The sequence below is a fragment of the Octopus bimaculoides genome, chromosome 10, assembly GCF_046866305.1.
Source record: "Octopus bimaculoides isolate indiv1 chromosome 10, ASM4686630v1, whole genome shotgun sequence".
Classification (NCBI taxonomy): domain Eukaryota; kingdom Metazoa; phylum Mollusca; class Cephalopoda; order Octopoda; family Octopodidae; genus Octopus; species Octopus bimaculoides.
Genome location: NC_142937.1, coordinates 14,145,411 through 14,169,757, shown reverse-complemented (window position 1 = coordinate 14,169,757; position 24,347 = coordinate 14,145,411). Strand labels below are relative to the sequence as shown.

At 36.2% G+C, this 24,347-nt stretch overlaps 1 protein-coding gene across 11 annotated transcripts in view; it reads right to left on the bottom strand.

Moving 5' to 3' along the window:
• Nucleotides 1-3,910: 3,910 nt before the first annotated feature.
• Nucleotides 3,911-24,347, bottom strand: part of LOC128248848 (centromere protein I-like) — a 34,886-nt gene continuing 14,449 nt past the window's right edge. For 5 of the 11 annotated variants that reach the window (XM_089358385.1, XM_089358383.1, XM_089358384.1 and 2 more), the window contains 9 exons: nucleotides 23,902-24,019; nucleotides 21,958-22,022; nucleotides 20,757-20,872; nucleotides 19,699-19,852; nucleotides 14,727-14,851; nucleotides 11,163-11,433; nucleotides 9,149-9,187; nucleotides 7,153-7,254; nucleotides 3,911-6,264 (listed from right to left, as the gene is read on the bottom strand). In XM_089358385.1, coding sequence (XP_089214511.1) covers nucleotides 6,253-6,264; nucleotides 7,153-7,254; nucleotides 9,149-9,187; nucleotides 11,163-11,433; nucleotides 14,727-14,851; nucleotides 19,699-19,852; nucleotides 20,757-20,872; nucleotides 21,958-22,022; nucleotides 23,902-24,019 — 1,002 coding nt within the window. In that variant the 3' untranslated portion in view covers nucleotides 3,911-6,252. Of the gene's footprint in view, nucleotides 6,265-6,724; nucleotides 7,255-8,048; nucleotides 8,238-9,148; nucleotides 9,188-11,162; nucleotides 11,434-14,726; nucleotides 14,852-19,698; nucleotides 19,853-20,756; nucleotides 20,873-21,957; nucleotides 22,023-23,901; nucleotides 24,020-24,347 lie in introns of all 11 variants that reach the window. The other 6 variants (XR_016243345.1, XR_016243343.1, XR_016243342.1 and 3 more) reach the window with 2 other exon arrangements.

Sequence of the window (24,347 nt, the reverse complement as noted above, 5' to 3'; positions counted from 1 at the left end):
GCCAACTGCTCCCAGGCAAAATAATACGAGGGGGTGCTGAAAAGTTCCTGGCTTTGGATACAAGAAAATACAGGAGAATCAGTTAACTATGATTTTATTCAACGTATTCCCCTCTCAGGTTCACACACTCATTGCAACGGTCCTTCAGTTCTTCTAAGCCCTATAAAAAGAACTCAGAAAGTTGAGCCTCCAGCCAGACGATACCCTTAGAGCCAAGAACTTTTCAGCACCCTCTCGTACTTTCCATGACTGAACAGGTTTTTCACTGGGTCAATATTTTCTAGGTTGTATTTCGTTCAAATTAGAGTATTTTGCAAAGAACTTCCATACAAGCTTTTAAATCAGTGGCTCTCAACCATTTTGTTTTCAACTATGGATCCCTTTCATTACTATTTTATTCTAGTAGACCTCCATAACCCTTTGATGTTTAAAAACTAGTATTATATATATATTTTTAAAAATTTCTATTTTGCTTTTCGCACATTGACTTGTGTAGGTTGAACTATGTAAAACATTAGAGAAAGAAATCTGTTTCTTGCAATAAACACATCAAAAGCAAAATTTTTTCATGGACCCGTAATATATTACTGTGGGTCCCCAATTTAATATCTTGCTTGCGTGGACTCCCCCAAAATCTTTTATGGCCCCACAGGGTTCAAATGGCGCCGTTGAGAACTACTGATTTAGATGGCAAATTCCGTATATCATACAAATATTTTCTTAATCTGCTCAGTTTCTCGCATTCATTTGTTTCTCTTACAAAAACGTGATCATGTAGACCACCCAACTCGCTGCGTATTTATTTAGATTTCAGAATCAGTCAGCATATTTTTAAAGAAATTTTCAAGACATATGTTCAACATGTGTTATAAAGAAATCCTACATAGCACATAAAAATTAATCAATAGTTGCCCGAATGGCTACAGCATTACGCAAGATTAGTTGTACTGAATAATGATAAAACAATTGTAAATCATTTGGTAACTCCATTTACATAGCATCAAGTTAAACCGTTAATCCCTACACATTTATTTCTCTCCCCATTGTTTTCCCTCTCAATCCTTTCTGCTGAAGAGCGTAGGCTCGAAACATCAAAGACTTTTCCATTCTTCCAGATCGTTAAACTAATACATCTGTTTGTTGCTCCTTCACGTGACTTCGCCTTTTGTTTTCTGTAAATTGAACTCTCTCTCTCCATGTGTGTGTGTGTGTGTTACTTCTTTCAGTCATGTTTTTGCCGTGCTGAGGCGCCGCCTCAAAGGGTTTAGTGGAACAAATTTACCAGTGCTTATTCTTTTAAAGTCTGATACTTATTCTATCGGTCTTTTGTCGAACTGTTAAGTAACGGGGGTGAAAACAAGCTAACACATTAACGAATGTTGGTGGGGATAAATATCAATACAGAAACATAAATACCATCACAGATTCTTAAATACGCACACACACGTTCGTTTATTTGTGTCAGTCATTTGCCTGCAACCATGCTGAAGCACCGCCTTTAATCGAACAAATCAACCTCAGGACTCATTCTTTGTAAGCTTAGTACTTTTCTATCGGTTTTTTTGCCGAACCGCTAAGTCATAGAGTGAATTTTAGGGCTTATAGACCTAATATTTTTGCATCCTTCCTTGATACAGGTTCCCATATTCTACTCGTATCTGCACTGGGTCTGCTTAGGAAGTTATTGTGCCCTAGCATATGTGTTGCCTCTTTTAGTTTTCGTATTTTCCAGGGGCGTTCTCTATTATTTTAATTTCATTCCACAGGGGAAGGTGGTCTCCACTTTTCCATACATGATCAGCTATACCCGATTTTTCAACACCTCGTGTCACAGCTTTACAATGTTCCTCTACATTTTTTGAGTGGGTGGCATGTTTCACCTTTGTATAACCTACCATAACTGCATGGGATGGACTACACGCAGTCTTTGGTCATATTCTCTTCTCCTGGTGGTTCTACTTGAAGGCGATATTTGCGAAGTGCTCTATTACTCTTGAATGCCTTCCTGATGTCATATGGACTGCATAACAGCAAAAAAAAAAAAAAACAAAAAAAAAAAAAACAACTTAGGAATGAGAACCCAGGATTGGGCTCAAAATCCTACCAATGTAAATAATCTACAGAATTCCCCATCTCAAAATTACAGAACAGTATTATTAAGCTGTTGTTTAAAACATGAAATACTAATAGAAGCTTTGAATTTAGATCACTTTAAAACAGGCAATATCTATCACAGAACCAAGGGTGGTCTCAGGCAAGTTGGCATCCATAGGGGTTAAATTAATGAGATTAAAGAATAAGGCTATTATTTCTAGCATGTTGAGTGACCATGCAAAGGACTCCTTGTTGTTATTGTTGATTTTTAGCCCCAAGTCAAGCCTAGTTACAATTGTTCCAGACATCTTTCTTCCCAGGCACAATGCATGTAGGACTACATTATCCACCATATACTCTCCTAAGCCAGTAAAGTGTGTTTGAGAGAGATATAGCAGATATTTCTGGCAGGTTAAGCAACCATGTATTAGCCCCCTCAACAACTCATTATTGACACTGTTAATTATTTTGAATAATATTTTACATTTGGTTTTATGGACTATGTAGGGCACAAATGCTTAGTAGAGATTCCTGCAGTAGAACCCTGATGGTGTTTGGTGGTTTCAGAGCAACAAAATAGTGAAGGTTGGACTATCATTGGGTGGTACAATTTCTAGAGAGGGGAACCAAAAGTGAACCTTAGGGAATTTGGTACCCCAAACAAGGGTGGTTCAACTCTGGTACCAGTAATTTGATAGGAACCAAACTGAATTGAAATTTATAGGTACAGGTGTGGCAAGAGGTTTGCTTCCCAATAACATGGTTTTCAGTTCAGTCCCACTGTGTGACACCTTGAACACCCCGACCACAGCCTCATAAGTAGATTTAGTAAAGAAAAACTTTAAAAAAGCCCCTCATATATATATATATATATATATATATACATACACACACATACATACATACACACACACACGTGTTTGACTTTCACCACTGTTGGTTTGTTTATGTCTGTAACTTAATGGCTCAACAAAAGAAGCCAATAGAATAAGGACTGGATTTTAAAAAATAAGGACTGGGGTCAATATCTTTGACTAAACCCTTCAAGATGGTGCCCCAAGTGGCCTTGTGAGAGAGAGAGAGATACATGTACACAACAACACTACAAATGTCCATATATACATATATATATAAAGCTGATATACAGATAAACAATACTTATTTACACACATACATACATAAACACATATGCACACATACACACACATGTAAACAAAGTGATTGGCAGTAATGAATACGAGGGTGGAATGGTTGAAGTTAATATGGTTATTTACAAAACAACAATTGGAATAATTTGTACAACTTTTCTGTATACACACACACACACACACAATCACATGCAATAAACAACACAAAAAAAAAAAAACACGTAAACCCACATATTCTGACACATTAAGAAGATATTCACATAGTTTTGATATAAGGAGAAACAAAACATGGAGTAGACTGAACCTATCTCCTATACTATTCCAGCATTCTCTGAATTCCGATTCGATGCTGTAGAGTATTGCCAGGAATTCCAAACAGAACACTTGTTAACAAATTAAAATCATGTCTGTTATTCGGCCTTTAACTATGAATTGTTTCTGGTGGTTCTTTCTCTTTTTTTCCTTTTAATATATTTTTTTTATGTACATTTTGCAAAAAACACCATATTGAATATCTTTAAAAAAAAAAAAAAATCCCAAGATAAAATAATTAGTTTACTACTTACTACTACAAAACAGATGCCAAAGTGATGTAACCTTCCCCAACACCATCCCTGATTCCACTCACTCCAACACACATGAATCAAAAAAACAAAAGGAAAAAATGGTTTTGATAAATTTTCAGTTATTTTATTTTATAACATTTTTAGATTTTATGCACACTCACACATACACACATGTTCATATAAATAAGTATAAAAGAGTAAATATTTATACAAACATCAACTAGACTACTGGATGTTATACACAGCTGGTCACAATGCGTTTCCATGTATTATTGTAGCATTTGAATGATGCCTAAGCAGGCAGACCAACATTTACCCTGGATGGAACACCTGTCCTTCACAAGGCTACCCACTTAGAACTGTGTGGACTATAATAGTGTCAAAAGATTTTGTCAGAGATATGCAAGCAGGTCACTAACACAGTTCAAGTCATAGGATACCTTAGAAATGCCTGCAAAGTGAATCTAATGGTATATGTGGGTTTTAAAAGGTTACCATTATTCATCATGATTTACGATTGATGTATATGAACAAAGCGGGTGCTGAAAAATTCCTGACTTTAGGTAAAAGAAAATGCAAGCGGATCAGTTAATTATCATTTTATTTAACATATTTACCTCTCAGATTTGCACACTTATTGCAATAATCCCTCAGTTTTCCTAAGTCCTGAAAAAGATCTTGGAAGGTTGGGTCTCCATCGAGGCCTTTCATGATATTCTTTAAAGCCAGAAACTTTTCAGCAACACCTTGTGTGTGTGTCTGTGTGTGTGTGTGTGTGTGTGTGTGTGTGTGTGTTTACATCCAGTATTTGCATGGCTACATATACAATGGAACAAAGTGTTGATGACTAAGTCAGTCAATACATAAAATTCTTAGACACACAATTATATAAAATACCAAAAAGAAACAAACAAACAAAAAACAATATAACAGTGTATGTGTGTTTGAAAATGGCACTCATTACTCAAACAGGTTTTAAATAAATTAGGAGTCATTAATTAAACTACACTGAGTTGCGAAGCCATCTACAGTGAAAGAGATCAAAGAGTGTCGTGTGTTCCACCCACCTGGAATAATAATAAAGAAAGAATTTCACACACCTTACCCCAACAAACCAAACTACATTTCTTCCTCACATTTCCTCTTTTTCAAGCCCTATGCTTATTTCTAGCTCCCTAATCCTGTCATCATTGTATCATTGCTATCGTGTTGTCCCCCCAATTCTTCTATATAGCCAAGTTTCACCAGTCACTGCTGTGCTTGTGTTTTTTTTTTAAATGGCCCTCATAATTCAAACAGGATTTTAAATAAATTAGGAGTCATTAATTAAACTACACTGTGTTGTGAAACGTTCGACACAGAAAAATGGTTAAACAAGAGCAGCTGCATGCAAGTGGTGTTCATAGAACTGAAGGGATGGGGACTCCAAAATATACGGCAATTATTTACTGCTCTTGAATACAAAAAGATTGTCGGCTCGCAAGATAGTCCAGTCCACACTTGACAGACCTCCATGGTTCATTGCTCAAGTGTTTATCATCACTTTGTGCAGTACCCAAGTGAACAAGACTTAAACCCTGCTCAGAATAGTTTGCAAGCTTCCCATTTTCTTATGGTAACTCTTGAACTATTGAATTCAGTACTCTTAAGTAATGAACTGCTGATCAGTAAAATAGTGCAACTACAACTTAAAGTGGTAGATTATATTGCATTACAAATTAATTAGAGAGCCCTTCTCTATGGAGTCAAGCGACCTGTTAGAAATAGCAACTGAATCTCACTAAAATCAAACGCTCTTAGATATTGGGTAGTCTGAAAAAAAAAAAAAAAAAAAAACTTAAATGAATGCCTTTGATTATAACTGCCTGAACAGGTCTCACAGAAGTAACTAATGAGTCTTCCCATTTTTCAAGTTGGTAAGATGTTATGACTTGAAGGACACTTTGTTGTTATTTCTAGCAGCTGTTAATCATACAACCACATAGAGCCCTTCCTCTTTGGTTGGTTGTGTACTATCCTACTTTGGACATAGACTCTCATGCATTTCATCAACAATCAACAATTTTTATTGTTAATCTACATCAAATTCTTTCAATCAAATACACTCATCCATTCACTGAGCACCTTAGATACTCAGCTAGACTGACACAGAGTGAAAGGCTGGGCACAATGAGTTACCTGCATCAAAGTACCCAGACAGCAGCTCCCATTTTATGAAGAGGAAAATTACTTGACCACTGATTGTGTTCAAGTATGGTAATAGAGATATTGATGCACAGGTAACTCAATGTAAGATTTTAACAATAGATCAATCACAGCATGATGGGTAAGGCACTTGGAATTGATTGACCAATTATTGCTGGAGTTTGCTTTGTGTGGCATTAAAACTGTAGTAGAAAAAGTGGTACTCAAACACTGGACAGGTGTGGTGCAAGCTTTCTTCTTCACTCAGTTTTCTAAAACAAAATAAAATGAAGAAATGGTTTCAATAAATGGCTGTCCAAAATAAGAGGGACTTGGTCATAAAGGTTAATCAAAAACTGATTGAATACCCATGGTATTTACCCATAACCCTTTGGCATTCAGATTATCCTGTCAAATGTAATCCTCACTTATTCACGTTGTTTTCAATTAATCATACATTATCTTGTACCTTTGAAATTTCAATGACATGATTGTTTATTTTTAGAACAACATTGAAGGGTCGAAGTGTGAGAGGCTGGATCTCACCAGTTTCACTATAAAATAGGCAGAATTTTGGTGTGGACACGGCTGGTTTGAATGCTAAATGGATAATTTACAGAGCTTGAAATATTTAAATATTTAGTAGCAATAGCATTAATAAAATTAGAGGTTCAAGAATTGTGAAGTAGTGATGCTTAGTTTTAATTGAAAAAAAAAAAAAAAAAAAATTACCAAAAAAGATGCAGGTAAAATTTCTCTCAAGTTGTAAATACTGGTTTTGCTAAAGATTTCACCTTCTGCCTTCATTACTCTATCTGGAATAAATTTATTGATTCAACAAATTGATGTAAAAAGCATTGGTGATGGTGCCACGTCAAAAGCAGCCAATACACTCTGTAAAGTGTTTGGTATTAGTTTTAGCCTGTTGAGGAAATGACAACCTCTCTTGTGCTGGTGCCAGTATACTGTGTAAAGTAGTTGGTGTTAAAAATGACATCCAAACAAAGAAACTGCCAAAATTAGAATGTATGAGAAAAGTATGGTCCTCACCTTCACCCCAATCAACCTGTCTGAATAAGAACTAACTAATTGATGACCCAAACAGATGCCCTAGTATATATTAGGGTGTTTGTGAGCAGTTATTAAGAAGAGAAACTTACTGTTTGCAAATCTAACCGAGAATCAATGAACCGTGAAATGAAATCAGTTAAACCCTCCAATTCTTGATCACGCAGAAACTGGAAATAACCTTTCCGGTTTTTCTGTAAAAAAAAGAGAAAAAAGGAGATTTCAGAATAGCTAGTTGGATTATTTTTTGCTAAAGAACTGAAGATGTGACACATAATATTGGTAATAACAGAGTGATTTTGTTGATGAAAGTCAACCCACTCCAAAAATCAATAGACATTAGATATTTTAACTGCAGATTATATTCTACCTATACCCAGAGATATCCCAACCGTGGCCATCACAACTTTTCAGAGGTATCTAACTATCAGTTATGATATATTCTTTAGGATGTGATTTGAGGGGGGCTTTGGCTACTATTCCTAGCAAATTGAGCAAGGAGAACATTGTAGAAAATGAAGGAAAGTATATTTTAGATCAAAGAAGAACTTTGTTTATGTTCATTTTAAAAAATAAAAGCAGCATAAAAAATCCCACACTATTTATGGGATGACTCAATATATATAAGTATATATATTTATGTGTGTCTGTCTATCCCACCGACCAGCACTTGACAACTGGTATTGGTGTGTTTGTGCTCCCATAACTTAACAGTTTGGCAAAAAGACAGATAGAACAAGCAGCAGGCTTAAAAAGAAATAAGGACTAGGGTTGGTTCATTTGACTAGAAATTTAAGGCAGTGCCCCAGCATGGTTGCAGTCCAATGACTAGAACTCACACACATTTACGACAGGCTTCTTTCAGTTTCTGTCAGTAAAATCTACTCATAAGGTTTTGATTGGCCTGAGTCTATAATATACGGCACTTGCCCATCATGCCATGCAATGGGACTGAACCCAGAACCATATGGTTGGTAAGCAAACTTACCATACAACCACACATGTATATATGTATATTGTGGTACTTGGTTACATTCCAATACATTTTGCATTCATATTCTTCCCACATTGATCTTTACCTTTCATCCTTTCAATGTTGATATAATCAACTATACTCGAGATCAGTGGTTCTCAAATGGGATCCATATGGTCCTTAGGGGTTGATATAGGGTCTTTGCTGTTGAAATCAATGTATAATAAATTGGTTACACTTCTTACAATACACAAAATATTTTAATTCTTTTTTATACAATTCCTATTGGGGCCCAGCTGAGTAAAACAGGAAACAAACGGATCCACAAGTAGACAAAGGTTGAGAAACACTGCTCTAGAAGGTAGTGTCTCAGCATGGTTGAAGTTGAACTACAGATATCAGTAAAAATATATAAATTTATAACTGCTTTTAGTCTTTGGGCAATGACCATATAGTATTGCCTACAAGTGTTTTATGGGTTTATATTTAGTCAGGTATTATTATGCCCTGTACCTATAACAGAAAGCATTATTTTATTGGTCCCTGTATATTAAATGTTTTAGTACATGTCACACATACGTGGATGTAAACGAATTTAACTGATATCAATTAATCTAAAGCTGAGAAACCAAGTAAATAAAGCATTTTAAACTCAACAAACTACAAATGAGAAGAATTAAACAGGGTTTCTTATTTTAGACAGACAGATAGAGAAGTAGAAAGATAGATGGACAGGCAGATAAGACAGAGACATATAGACAGATGGCTTGCAAAGCATTTGTGATAAATAATCAAAACTCAAAAGGGACCAAAATACACAACTTTCTTCACAGTCAAAAAGTGTCATTCTAATGAAACTCCAGCATTACAACAATAATTTGATAAATACTTGAGGTGGCGCTGCCACAAACATTAGCACGCTGGGCGAAATGCTTAGCGGTATTTTGACTGTCTTTATGTTCTGAGTTCAAAAACCGCCAAGGTTGATTTTGTCTTTCATCTTTCGGGGTCGACAAATTAAGTACCATTGATCTAATAGACTGCCCCTCCCCACCTCCCCCCAAATTTCAGGCCTTGTTCCTAGAGTAGAAAAGAACAATTTGATAAATACTTACTCGTATCAATGAAGGATGCTGTTGGCTCTGGGGCATTTCCTGAAGAGAGTGAAAAGACAAAAACATTTCGATATTAGTATCTTGAAAATCAAAAGATTGTATATATATATACTTATTTCTGATAGTTGAATTGTAGTTCTCTGGTTAAATGTCATTTAAATATTGCTGTAAGAAAACTCCAGTTTCTATTTCATAGATGCCATTAGAAGAGCCCACTTTATTACAAGTATTCAGGTCCCTGAAAATGCTAAGGGACACTGCTCTTCCTGTCTGTGAGAGAGAGGGAGAGAAATATTCCATGTCTTTTCTAAAATAGTACACTAGTTTAGTATAGAAAGAAGTGGTATCTGTTTTTCAGTCAGCCAGAACCAAAGTGTAGAATAAAGAAAGAAAATTAATCAAAGATTAATTAATTGATTGAATGCCCATGGCATTTACCATTAACCCTTTGGCATTCAGATTTCTCTCTCTCTCTTTCATATGTAATGTGTATTTATTCACATTGTTTGGAACTTATGTATTATCACGTAGCTTTGAAACTTTGGTGATGTGATTGTATATTTTTAGAATGACATTGAATGGTAGGTGTGAGAGGCTGGATCTGGCCAGTATAAATGTTAAAGGGATAATATAAAAAAAAAAAGGACGATCAAGGCCCAAACACTATTGACCACAGGCTGACCTAGGGTTAAACAACAACAGTTGACTCATTGAACACTGATTCAGGCAGCAATGGTTAAAAGACAGATTGGCTGAAGGATGAGAAAGAAATTTATGAAAAGAAAAACAAAATACCCTTCTGGTTATTGCAGGTGAATAAATTAATACATTAAAATTAAATGAGAATGAAAGGAAGAGGAGGAGAGGGAAACAATGAACAAAGAAAGCTGGGGGTGGGGTGGGGGTGTTGGATGTTATCTTAGTAGTAGCATTTCCATTAGTTATTGTGCCAAGGGAAAAAATATTTTGCCTCTTACAGAGAGCATATACGTTCCGGTTAATTTATATGTTTATCGGAATGTGATTGGTGTGTGGCAGGACAAGTAAGTTAATTACTCTATCAAAGTAATATTCCAAGGAAACATTCTTGCTTCCACTCACAAGAAATAGCAAAGGAATAAAGAAAGATAATGAAAAGAATCCGAAATATGCAAATGTATTCCTGTAAACAACGCAGAAAAATGCAGCTGAAATGCATTATTAATATATTAAAATATTAATACAAGAATGGTAATTATTAGAAGAATGGTAGATAAAAATTCCAGAGCTTGAAAGTACATGAAGTCTATGAAACTTTATGAAAATAGTTGTTCCGGTTCTCTAGCTCAACATGAAGCCTAGAATGAAAGGCACTCCAGCTGTGACCATCCCAACACATTATTTGACATTGTGCCAGAGAAGGAAATAATAGAAAAGTTGGCTCAATTCTAAGAAAATTATATTTGTTTACTTGTTTCAGTTATAGGAAACTGGCCAGACTGGGGCATTGCCTTCAAGGGTTTCAGGCAAGTACGTCAGTCCAAGTACTTTGGGACTTGTTGATCTCATGAGAAACAGAAGCCAAGTTGTCCTTGACGGGAAAGGATGTTTGTAACTCAGCTGCACTGACTTCAGGTCTCCTACTTTTTGAAATGGAGTAAGGAAACTGATTGAAGCTTTCAAAGATATTAGTTGCTGCATGGTTTTTTCCTAAACTAAATTTCTTATAATCACACAGAGATCTTTCCTGAAAATCTTGGTGCACTGATGCACAAGGAGAATTTTTACCAGGAAGATTGATATCAAGGATTCTGGAATGAAACTATGATGGCAGAGCTTGAAACTAACATGAATGTTAGTTGGTGATGACACAAATTACAATTACATATTTTTTAATTGTGAATATGTAAACAGAAAGGTTTTTTTTTTGTTGGTTGTTGTAATATTTTGAAGTACAATCACAGAGAAGAAATTAAATTTTATAAGAGTGGTGGGAGAACAAGAAATGGTGAATAAAGAGAGAGAAATAACCAACCTGTCTCAGGTACAACTGTGCATGTCCTAAGAACGCTTGATGATGTAACAAGGATAAAGATGAATTCACAGATTTGCTACGAATTCCAGGTATGGGGAAGATATCAAAATCAAACAAAATGGAATCAGAACTTTGTTCTGTAGTAACAAAAGCTTTGTAACGCCAAAGAGCATTGCAGATATCTAAAACATAGACATTCAACTTTTTAATGTGTTTGTCAAGTTTATAGGGTGTCTGAAGCTTCTTTAAGTTCTGGAACACACTCGAGTAACTGCAAGAAGAAAAGAAGAAATGAATGAATATATATCTATATATATCAAGGTAACAAAGGAAAAAATTCTTTCCAATGTGTGTGTAAAACATTCCCTGGTACATAGGTTGAACACCACATAAATAGCGGTATAATGCAAATTACAAACAATTAAATAGAGAGATACAAATGGCAATACAATAATTTGTTTAAATTACAATATAACATAAAATTATACTATATTCTATTCGTAGTATATTATATTATATTATAATATAAATAAATTATTGGATTGTCATTTGTATCTCTATTTCATTTATTGTTTATATATATATATATATATATATATATATATATATATATATATATACATATATATATATACATATATATATATACATATATATATATACATATATATATATACATATATATATATACATATATATATATACATATATATATATATACATATATATATATATACATATATATATATACATATATATATACATATATATATATACATATATATATATACATATATATATATACATATATATATATACATATACATATATATATATACATATATATATATATATATATAAACTTGGCATTAGGAAAAGCATCCAATCATAGAAAGCAAACCAAAACAGACTTGAGTGTGGTGTAGCTCTCCAACTTACTCTCTAATCAAACCATCTAACTCATGCCAGCATGGAAAATGAATGCTAAATGATGATGAGGATATATAAATCATCTGTCCAATGCGCTTCATTTACCCCCATCATAACCTGCTTTCTTTCTGCTTCTTCCTTTCCTTCTCCCCCCCCCCCCGCTTCCTGTCTTTCCTTTTTGTTTCTTCATTTTTATTTCTCTCCCACCATCATACACTATGACAGGAATCCTATATATAAACCTGCCAATTCCATCGTTTCTTCATTAATAACCTATTTGAAGCCCCTGCGAAACCAACAGACAAAACACAGAGTAGCAAGCGATAGATTTGACCAAAATAAAACATTAATCTCTACGATGGTATCAAGTACTTTTTTCCAGCAGTTAACTCTAAACAAATATGTTTGTGTGTGTGTGAGCATGTGCACATTTGTGTGTGAGGTTCTATTTTACAGAATTATTGGATCTATTTTAAAACGGGGGCCACAGTTTTCATTAATGTTTTACGTAGTGTTTTTGGTACCAAAAGACTTTCAAACTTCGTATACTTATCTATTTTGTGTTATAGAACAGAAAAATATTTTTGTATTCGAATTTATTTCATGTAAAAAATTGTCTTATTTCGATAATTTCAACCAATCACTGACAAGTATTCAGTTGTTTACATTTACTCTTTTGGCTGATTAAGCGGTGTAAAGCGTATTTAATCTCCATAACTTCTGACATTTGCAGAGAGGCAACACGTGTGTTCGTTTTCCTTCGTTAAATTTGCTTTTTTCATTTTCTTTTCTTCGTTTTATTTGCCTTTTTCTTTTTAAATTTGCTGTTTTACCCTAACCCTAGCGTTAGGGTTAGGGTTAGCCTATAATAGAAAGGTTTATTAACTACTGCCAATATGCTTCAGCCATTTTTTGACAAGGAAATAATAATTTTATCACCGATAGAATTGTTTCAGAATCGTTTGTTTATGTAGTCGGCACTTAATGTATATCGGCTGAATGGACGTCAGTGATTGGTTGAAATTACAGAAATACGACAACTTTAACATGGAATAACTTAGGGATTTCTTTTTTTTTTGTTAAGAAGACTAAGAGAAAAAGATGTTTTATATGACACATTCTACCAATGTTCCAAGTTTCAAAGTGTTTCGTTAAGAAAATACTGTGGCCCCCGTTTTAAAATAGATCCGAATTATTACATAAGGCAGCAATCTGGCAGAATTGTTAGCATGCTGGGTAAAATGCTTAGTGGTACTTCATCTGTCCTTACGTTCTGAATTCAAATCCCACTGCAGTTGACTCTGTATTTCATTCTTTCGGAATACCAGTTAAGCAGTGGGGTCAATGTAGTTGACTTAATTTCTCCTGGATAAGAGTATAAAAACTGCACCCCCCCTCTGCCAAGCTGTGTCGAGCCAGGAGTGGCAGAGTAGGTTCATCAAACCAGTACGATCACAAGCTCAAATCCATGGTCTACACATCAGACCATGGTTGGTGGAGAGAACATGCTGAAGCCTCCATCCTGCAGTGGACACAACATAGGCAATCCAATCCAATCCAATTGTTTTCGCAAAGAATCTATGCTAAATTTTACTAACTCAATAGAAGGTGTCCATGGTTGAAGATTTTGGAAAATATGAAGTGTTTAGACCATTTGAATAGCAATTATATTTATGCAGATCAACCTAGCTTCAACAAGTTATGTAAATAAAATTATCAGACTTTTTAAAGACAAGCGGCACAAGTAAAATAAATCTTTCATTCATTAAAGGAACCTGGTTGAACAATTGCTGAATGCTCTAGAAATAGGTATCAAATCTGTATCAAAACCAAATCATACCTTCTTAAAGGTATAATGCATATTAGATAATGTAGTCCAGGATGCATAATTTATCCTTTACTTGTTTCTCTCATATGCTGCATATGCTGGCCCCCACACAGAACTGGAGCAACAGGAAATGGAGTGTTTGGCTCAACAACACAACATGCCTCCAGGGCCAGGAACTGACCCTACAATCTGGTGATTGTGAGTGCAACACCCTAACCACTAGGCCATCACATAAACTACCTTCAATACTTGCTGGTAAGAAAAAAGAATTCTACAATTGATGGAGAACTTCAAAGGAATGCTGTTATCCAATGGTAGAACATCTATCATGTTAATAAATGATGTGAATTCAAGTCCCACAGGTAGCCTTGGGCTTTTTTCATCCAAATCGTTTTTTAATTCAGTATTTACACATAATTATTAACAGCTTTATCAATTTTGAATTCAAGCTGGTGCCATGTAAAAAGCATCTGATACACCCTGTAAGGTAGTTGGCACTAAGAAGGGCATCCAGCCATAGAGATCTTGCCAAAATAGATGACTGGTACCTGGTCCAGCTCTCAGGCTTGCCAGATACTGCCAAACTGTCCAACCCATGCCAGCTTAGAAAACGGACCCTAAATGACAATGATGTATTCCACTGCTTTTAGAACATTTATAAAGCTTAAATAAATAGAAACAACCCTACAATGAGAATGGAAAATAATTAGATTATAAAAACAAGATACACACAAACACAGATAGTAAAATTCCTACAAGCAATTCTGAGCATCAGCAGAAACATGAAAGGATTCAGTGAAACTTACTCAAAGATGATACGGCACAAACGTGAAATAACTGTGCACTGATTAGAGACAATGAGGCGACCGACAAATTCTGGTGATGGAATGGTCAATAATGGGAAGTTGGTTTTCAAAACATTTCTTAGCATCTACAGAAAGAAAGAAAGAAAGGAGTTATTACATAGAGAAAACATTACTTATTAGGCATTTAGTATATGAGAGAGAGGAGAAAATGGTGTTACAATAGGCATATTTTTCTGGGAGGCTTTGTTAAATTTTGTAAGAGGACTGTAATAGCTACAAGTGAGAATTGAAACTAGAGGTAATATTGATTTCAAATTTTGGCACAAGGCCAGCAATTTTGGAGGAGAGGGTAAGTTGATAACAGCTACCCTGACAGAATGAAAGGCAGACAGACCTCAGCAGAATCTGAACTCAACAACATTTTGTCCGTCTTTACACTTTACACTTTAGCATTTTGCCAGGAATGCGAACAATTCTGCCAGTTTGCCACCTTCAAATGTAGACCTAATATTGGTTTCAAATTTTGGCACAAGCCCAGCAATTCTGGGAGCGGGTAAGTTGATTACATCGACCCCAGTTCTCCTTAACTGGTACATATTTAGCATCCTTGAAAGGATGAAAGGCAATGTTAACCTCAAACAAATTTGAACTCAGAATGTAAAGACCTCCTCTTTTTTATCAAAACCTTCAAGTAATACGTCTCTAAATCTCTGTCTATTCAGATGATTCTTAAGCTTCCAGACCCATCTTTTCCACACTGGCTGTCTTCTGGGCAGCCATTTAGCCCTGATCCTGAAGTCACTAGCTACTAACCTATTTTGTGGGGTGCATTCTTCACCTGGGAAAGTTTTGGCATTTATAAGTAGCCATCTTTCTTGTTTCCTGGCGAGAATGTAACCTGACTAGTGTACCCACCAGACAGGTAGGTGAACAGGTGACTGGCAGGATTCCTGAAGTTAATATTACAGATCATAAGATCATTTGCATTACAGAACTTCAGCAGCCTGGTTCCAAATCTGTTGCCACCATGCAAGCTCCCTCAACAGTTGTCCTCCACATTATGTGATGCTACACCTCCTCTTTTTTTTATCAAAAACTTGTCTCTTAATCTCTGTCCATTCAGAGGATCCTTAAGCTTCCAGACCCTTCTTTTCCACACTAGTTGTCTTCAGGGCAGCCATTAGCCCTGATCCTGAAGTCACCCATTGAAGACACCAGCCACAAAGAGAAGGTCCCTGCCAACGTCAATGAGGCAGTCTGTAAGAGTCACAAAATTAGTCTTTCTGTTCCTCAGGTAGCCCCGGCTGAGGGGTATAGGCTGAGATAATGGTTGCTAATCCATGTTGCAGCGCTAGTCGAAGCTTAAGTAGTCTATCACAGACTGACTACCTCGACTATCTTATCAAACCATTTTTCAGCAAAGAGTACAACCATGCTCCCAACCCAGAAAATCTTATACATATGTTCTTTGTTTGTGAGGAACCTAGCAGAGCTTCCTCTCTACCTTACCTCCTGGATGCAACATAAATCTACACACCTCTGTTCAAGCATCTCATAATGTATCCTAGAAACAAGAGCCCCTTAAATCATTATGAGCATCACAACAGACTGTCATTATGCAGTTCATTGAAGGCAAATCCACCCAACAGAAACCATCCTTCTCTATGTTACAAATCAGCACTACAACCAAATGATACATAAAATGGTGCAGCTACTGCTGTTTTCAGCAGATAATTAATCACACCATGTGGTCCCTATTTAAAGCCAGACAGACTGAGAATAAAGTGCTTTGGTTATGGATACAACATCTACTATAGGCACAAGGCCTGAAATTTGAGCGAAGGGGGATAGTTGATTACATCAACCCCAGTGCTGGACTGATACATTTTTCATTGACTCCGAAAGGATAAAAGGCAAAGTCAACCTTGGTGGAATTTGAACTCAGAATGTAAAGACTGACGAAATACTGCAAAGCATTTCGCCTGGCATGCCAACATTTCCGCCAGCTCAGCACCTTGATAATGCTCATAATAAAATGCAAACAATGATACCCTCAACTGGTTTTCTGGTGCATTTCACATTCTTTTAGTAACAAATTCATGAATGCCGACGTCTTAAATACTGGAAGTTCAAATGCTAAACACAACTGACTGCTTTTGTTATATGAACAAAACAGCAAGGAAAACTAATTCTTTTGCTTCCATTCTCAAATGAAAGTGATATTGTGATATTACATTTTGCCATCCAATCCTCTTGGTTTCTAGCTGGTTAACTTTAGCCCTTCTCTACTCAGACCTGGCCTCGTGCCGGCAAACAGAGGAAACACCTAACAACTCATGCAACCAAACACCTTAATATACATCTCGCAGCCCACACAAATGGATTCAATTGATTTTAGTTCAGGTGGTACTGATTCAGAAAGCAATTAAATATTATAATTGCATCTTAAATTCATATTAACTTCCGTTATAATTTGACTAAATTCAATTTTTGTCTACAGAAAATTTAAGAAAATGTGGTAAAAAAAAAAAACAACAGCTTATGAAGCTAATAACTCATTAGTGTCATATAATTAAATGAGTAAAGTGTAACTAAATGAGTGCAAAAGCCTAAAGAAAAATATACCTGAATTCAATCAACTGTTTTCAAGTAGAAAATGAATTCAGTCTATTGAGGGCATTTGAAATTTTAACCATCAGGATTACATGAAGATGTTTTTTTCCTAACCGTATATAAACGATTAAGCTTAACTATTTCAAGATTTAATTATCTTTTCACACTTATTTTTCTAGCTTACTGAGATTCATTAGTTTGTCATATCGAGTTATTTACACAAAAATTATGGCTCTTAAAAGGGGCTACAAAAATATTGCTAATACTGTTTTGAGTGATTCAGTGATTGGTTTGTTTTTGCCAGCTGAGTGTAATTATTAAAATAGTTATTTTTATACTGTGGAAGATACATATTAGCTATTCAAAAAAGCACAAAGACTGTTACCTTTACTGAACCCTTTCTTTACCAACCTGGCTGAAACCGGCTCTGGCTCTGTAGTACAAATATCTTGCTTTCATAAGTTTTGAATTAAAATCTTCCAACAAACCTTAGTCACAATTAACGTTCCTACACTAGCTTAACAATAACTAAGTTATTTTACTAAATTCTTTGTTATTTCTAAAATAATTGAGAGAAACACAGAGCATCTCAAAATAAATACAGTAAGAAAATGGTTAAATATTTATTGCTTGGTGCCAAAATCTTCCACTGCATTCTCCATTGATATGTTGCAGTGGAATCATGCATGTGAATAGGTTGCAGTTGGTGTGACGAAAATTTTGACACCAAATAATAAATGTTTAAGTGAAGTTAACAATCTTGGTGTGTTTTTGAATGGTTAATATATGTTGCGTGGGTTGGTGATTAAGGCATTGGGCTTACGATCATAAGGTCCTGAGTTCAATCAGAAGGTCATGAATACATTGTATCCTTGAGAAAGACACTTTATTTCACATTGCTCCTGTCCAGTTCGCTGTCAAAAGTGAGTTCTATCTGTATTTCAAAGGGCTAGCCTTCTCACATTCCGTGTCATGCTGAATCTATCTGAGAACTATTCTAAGGGTATGTGTGTCTATGGAATACTCAGCCGCTTGCATGTTAATTTCACAAGCAGGTTGTTCCATTGATTGAATCAACTGCAACACTCATTGTAGATATACCTTCCAGCCTTCTTCAGGTGTCTTGGGGAAATTTCGATCCTGGGTTCTCATTCCTAAGGTATTTTTCGATATTATTATTATTATTATTGTTCAGGTCACTGCTTGGAATCAAACTCGGAATCTTGGGGTTAGTAGCCAGCGCTCTTAACCACTATGCCATATGCTCGTAGTGGTTAAGAGTGCGGGCTACTAACCCCAAGATTCCGAGTTCGATTCCAAGCAGTGACCTGAACAACAATAGTAATAACAACATCGAAAAATACCGGAGGAATGAGAACCTAGGTTCAAAATTTCCCCAAGACACCTGAAGAAGGCTGGAGGGTATATCAGCTGAAATGTTGTGTTAACAACAAACAAGATGAGGACAAATATCCATCGAATGTAAATAGTGTACATAATTCCTCATCTCTTAAATATAGAACTGAAAAGGGATCTATTTTAAAACGGGGGCGCCAGTTTTCATTTATGTTTTACGTAGTGTTTTTGGTATGGAAAGACTTTCAAACTTCGTATACTTATCTATTTTGTGTTATAGAACAGAAAAATATTTTTGTATTCGAATTTATTTCATGTAAAAAATTGTCTTATTTCGATAATTTCTACTAATCACTGACGTCTATTCAGTTGAAAACAGTTAGCGCTGTAACGGTGTATATCGTATTAATCCCCTAACTCTAACCCTAACTAGATTGTTAACCGTAACCCTAAAACTAACCCTAACTCTAAAATTGTTACACACATAGATACGCACAGCGTAATTTATTATATAAACAATATATGCGTATAAATTACGATTAAACCGGATGAAATATGTCACAGGGAATAACATTTTTATGACCGCCCAGCAGTAACTCTTATTCAGCTGAATAGACGTCAGTGATTGGTTGAAATTACAGAAATACGACAACTTTAACATGGAATAACTTGCGACGTACGTTTTTTTGTTAAGAAGACTAAGAGTAAAAGATGTTTTATATGACACATTCTACCTGTGTCCCAAGTTTCAAAGTGTTTCGTTAAGAAAATACTGGCGCCCCTGTTTTAAAATAGATCTCTGAAAAGATTTATTGTAGTGAAATAAAAACTGAATCGATAGCTCTCTTTTCTGTACAGTGTTACCATCTCACAAAAGACAGTTTGCTTTGGTCTTTAATAAAAATTCAGCCATTATGAAGTGGAAAACAAAACAAACTATGTTTTTAGATTTCAAGCAATATCTTTAGTAAATATGTTTAATAAACAAAGACAGTAAGCTTACTTGTTCTTGGAACCATAGGCTGAAATGTACCATTACCAAGTGGTCATCCTCACAGAGTAATCCTAGGAGGCAAAGTTCATCAACAAAGTCAATAAGTTTCTTGAACTCAATATGAGCTTGAAAATCATCAAAATCACCTTGGAAGAAACTGGACCTGAAAAATTAGAAATATCATATATTGGCGTTAGGAAGGGCATCCAGCTGTAGAAACTCTGCCAAATCAGATTGGAGCCTGGTGTCGCCTCCTGGTCCACCAGTCCTCAGTCAAATCGTCCAACCCATGCTAGCATGGAAAGCGGACGTTAAACGACGATGATGATGACTGATATCTATATATACATATAGAAGCAGAATTACGTAAGCTGATATATGTTTGTCACATATTTCAACTACTTAGAGACAAATACACTGCAGTTACCAAGGAGAATAAACCTCTCTTATTGTAAAAAGGTGTGAAAACACCCTGTCGTTCAGTGTCACCATCTATTAGGAATCCCAGATATTGATGTTTTGAGTTTATTGGCTCTTATCAATGAGATGTACCTAAGAGAGACAACTCTAAATGAACTTAATAAAGCTGTAGCTTCATATATAATTCAGTCAACACATTGACTGACTTGCGCAAGTAGATCGCTCAATCGAGGTAAACAACGAAGTGTCAGTGCTAAGTAGTGTGTAAGCAGGAGCAGAATTAAGTAAGATGAAATATGGTTGTCACTTATCTCAACTGTTAAACGGCAAATACACTGCAGTTACCATGGTGAATAAATCTCTTATGGTGTAAAGGTGTGAAAACAACCGGTTTGTTCAGTGTCAAATACATTCTGGCAATTGTGACCCTGTCTTTTTTTTTTCTGTGACACAGTTTACCTAGGATTACATCACTGAAGATGTCCTTCCTTCCGTTTCTTTTCAAAGACAGTAGGGTCTTTCCCCTTAATCCTCCACTAACTCATCCACACACAAATGCATAAAAATGTTTAACAATAAAGCATTCAACACCGATAATCAAAGAACAAAAAAAAGAAAGAAAGAAAGAAAGAAAGAAGACTAGATACTCATGTTCAACTGCAATAGCACTCTTGGTGGTTTTTGATTTCCTTAACAAATGAAGATGGTGCCATTTATTTATATAATTGGTGACTAGTTCTGTCAGCGTCATTAGAATCCGGCACTGAATAAAATAAAACAATGATTAGTCAAAGACATTTACAAGAACTACAGAGAGATTAGTATTGTTCTGTGTCAGTATCAATTTAGTAAAATAAAGAAATGAGTCATGTTTATGTGCCAATGCCTTGTGCATTCATTGTATCTATCGAAAGTATTATTTATATCTGCACTTTTCTGATGAAGGGCATTGTTAGAAAGTGCACAGAAGGCCTCAAAGTGGGTTTGGATGAAGAGGGGAGATTACTGCTATCGGGATGCTAAGTTGGGACTTGATCAATCCTGACTGGGTCAACTGGGTGAGTGGGGTTTGATGTTAAAAGACCCAAGCCCCAGTGGAGACCCCAGAAACATCACTGATGATGCATCCCTGAGCATTTGCAAGATGTATCATAGAAACCAATAACAATCTCCCCACCCCACATCCCTCTGCCTCCTTGACACTCCTCCTCACTTTCCTCTCGTTTACCTTCCTGCATGAAATCCCTACATTGCTCTTCCCTTCAATGATTCACCCAGGTTTCCTCTCCCCATTAATCGATTGCTTCCTCCCAGACCTTTTTCTCTCACATCTTCTGCCCACACTGGCCCCTTGTGATATTAGATAGCCCACTGCTTTTTCTCAACCTCGTTGCTACTTCCTCTGTGAAGTGGTTGAAGTTCGGAACAGCAACCAACAATAGCAACCAGACCAAAGAGGCCCTTGGTCTACAACAGCTCTGCGACTCATTAGATCCTGTGAAACAATCCTACCTATGCCAGTATAGAAACTAGATGTAAAGTGGTTGATATTAGGATGAGCAGCCAGCCATGGCAACCAGGCCAAAGACATTGGTGCAGGATTCAGTCCACCGACTCATCAGACCCTGTCATACTGACCAACCTATGCCAGCACAGAAGCTAGATGTTGAGGAAGAGGAAGGAGGAGGAGGAGGAGGATAAATACAGAGGACAAGCATTACAGAAGATTTTCTTGAAATAAAAAAAATAAAAAAATTGATCATCACATTTGCAAAAATTAAATATCAATAAAAACAGAATGAAGAGAAGAGAAATATTAAAAGAGTAATGCAATATTCTAAACTTTACCTTTAAATAAGTTCCACGTCGGAAAAATATTTTCTTCAGGGGATCCAACAGAATCCGATGGAGTTCTGAATATAATATTTGAAAGGAAAATTAGAAAAGAAGAAAAAAGGGATAGATATCAGGAAGACATTAGGGCAGTGAGCTGGCAGAGTCGTTGCTTAACGACATTTCATGTCTTTCCGTTCTGAGTTCAAATTCTGCTGAAGTCGACTTAACCTTTCATCATTTCAGGGTTGACTTAAATAAGTACCAGTTATACACTGGAGTCGATGTAATCGACTTAATCCCTTTGTCTGTCCCCTCTATGTTTAGCCCCCTGTGGGCAATAAAGAAATAAATATCAGTAAGACTGGTTTACAATAATTTATAGATCACTGAAAATGTAAAAATTTTTTTAGATAATTTCTTCCTTCAGTTAAAGGGTTCGTAGACATAGCTGCACAGTTAAGACATTTGCTTTGCAACCATTTGGTTTTGTGTTCAGTTCCACTGCACAACACCTTGGGAAAATGTCTTCTACTATAACCCTGAACCAAACACGACCTTGTAAGAAAATTTGGTAGGAAAGAACTGTGTCGAAGCCCATCTTGTGTGTATACATATATATATATATATGTATATCAATGTGTATGTCTTTGACAACTGGTGTTGGTTTGTTTACATTTTTATATGAAACACATAAAATAAGTACCTGATGTAAAAAAAAAAAAAATCAAGACTGCGGTCAATCTGTTCGACTAAAAGCCTTTAAAAATGGTGCCCCAGTATGGCCAATGTCCAATGATTGAAACAATAAAAGTTCAGCAAATTTGGATATTTGCAGGTCTTGGTTTCAGGATGAAGTTTGATGCCCTTCCTTTTAATAACTTTCATTCTACTTCAAATTTTAGGCCTTTCGCCTACATTAAGAACAATAATTATTATTAGCACTATTAGGTCAACGTAAGGCAATGAGCTGGCAGAAGCATTAGCATTGGGCAAAATGGTTAGCAGCATTTTGTCCTATACATTCAGGGTTCAAATTCTACCCATGCTGATTCTGCCTTTCATTGGGGGGGGGGGGGGGGGGGGGCAATAAAAGCACCAGTAGAACATTGTGGGGCTGATGTAATCAACTTAGGGACAGCAAACTGACAGAATCATTAGAGCTTCAGGAAACATGCGTTGCAGTATTCCTTCTGGCTCTTTTTTTTTTAGGATAATTAAAATATAATAAATATGAACATTAGAAGCATCAGTTGTGGTGTGCAAGAGAGACGATTGCGCTGGTATAGACATGTGGTGAGAATGGATGAGGATAGCTGCCTGAAAAAGTGCCACACCCTAACAGTTGAGGGAACCCATGGAAGAGGTAGGCCCAGGAAGACCTGGGCTGAGGTGGTGAGGCAAGACCTTCGTACATTGGGCCTCACCGAGGCGATGACTACTGACCGGGACCTTTGGAAATGTGCTGTGCATGAGAAGACCCGGCAAGCCAAGTAAGATCGTTGCCAGTGCCCCTGGACTGGCTCTTGTGCGGGTGGCACATGAGATGCACCATTTTGAGCGTGGCCATTGCCAGTACCGCCTGACTGGCCTTCGTAGGATTTTCGAGCGAGATCGTTGCCAGTGCCCCTGGACTGGCTTGTGTGGGTGGCACATAAAAGACACCATTTCGAGCGTGGCTGTTGCCAGTATTGCCTGACTGGCCTTCGTGCAGGTGACACGTAAAAGCACCTACTACACTCTCTGAGTGGTTGGCGTTAGGAAGGGCATCCAGCTGTAGAAACTCTGCCAAATTTAGATTGGAGCCTGGTGTTGCCATCCGGTTTCACCAGTCCTCAGTCAAATCGTCCAACCCATGCTAGCATGGAAAGCGGACGTTAAACGATGATGATGATGATAATGATGATATTATTAATAAAACATAAATTATATTAACTACATTTTAAAAACTATACTTACCTGAAAACTTGTGTATTCGGATGTGTGGAATCAATTTAAAAATGGACTGGTTAAAATGAAATCCATCCCAGGTATCAAGGAACTGACACAGAAAATATTCAATAGCTGGGGTGCCTTCCTGATTAGGGTAGAAATAAAATATAAATGGATTAATTCATCACCATCATGCTAAAATAATTCTGTAAGAAGAATGCGGTAACAAAAAAAAAAAAAAAAGCCTTGTCTGAAACTACATTCTCTCTAAAATAATTCTAATTTTGGTACAAGGCCAGCAATTTTGAGGGGAGGAGGTAAGTCAATTTCTTACTTCAATGCTACTATATTTTATCAAACCCAGAGAGGATAAAGGCAAAATTGACCTCAACTGAATTTGAACTAAGAATGCAGAGAGCCAGAAAAAATGCCATTAAGCATTTTGTTTAGCTTGCAAACAATTTTGCCAGTTT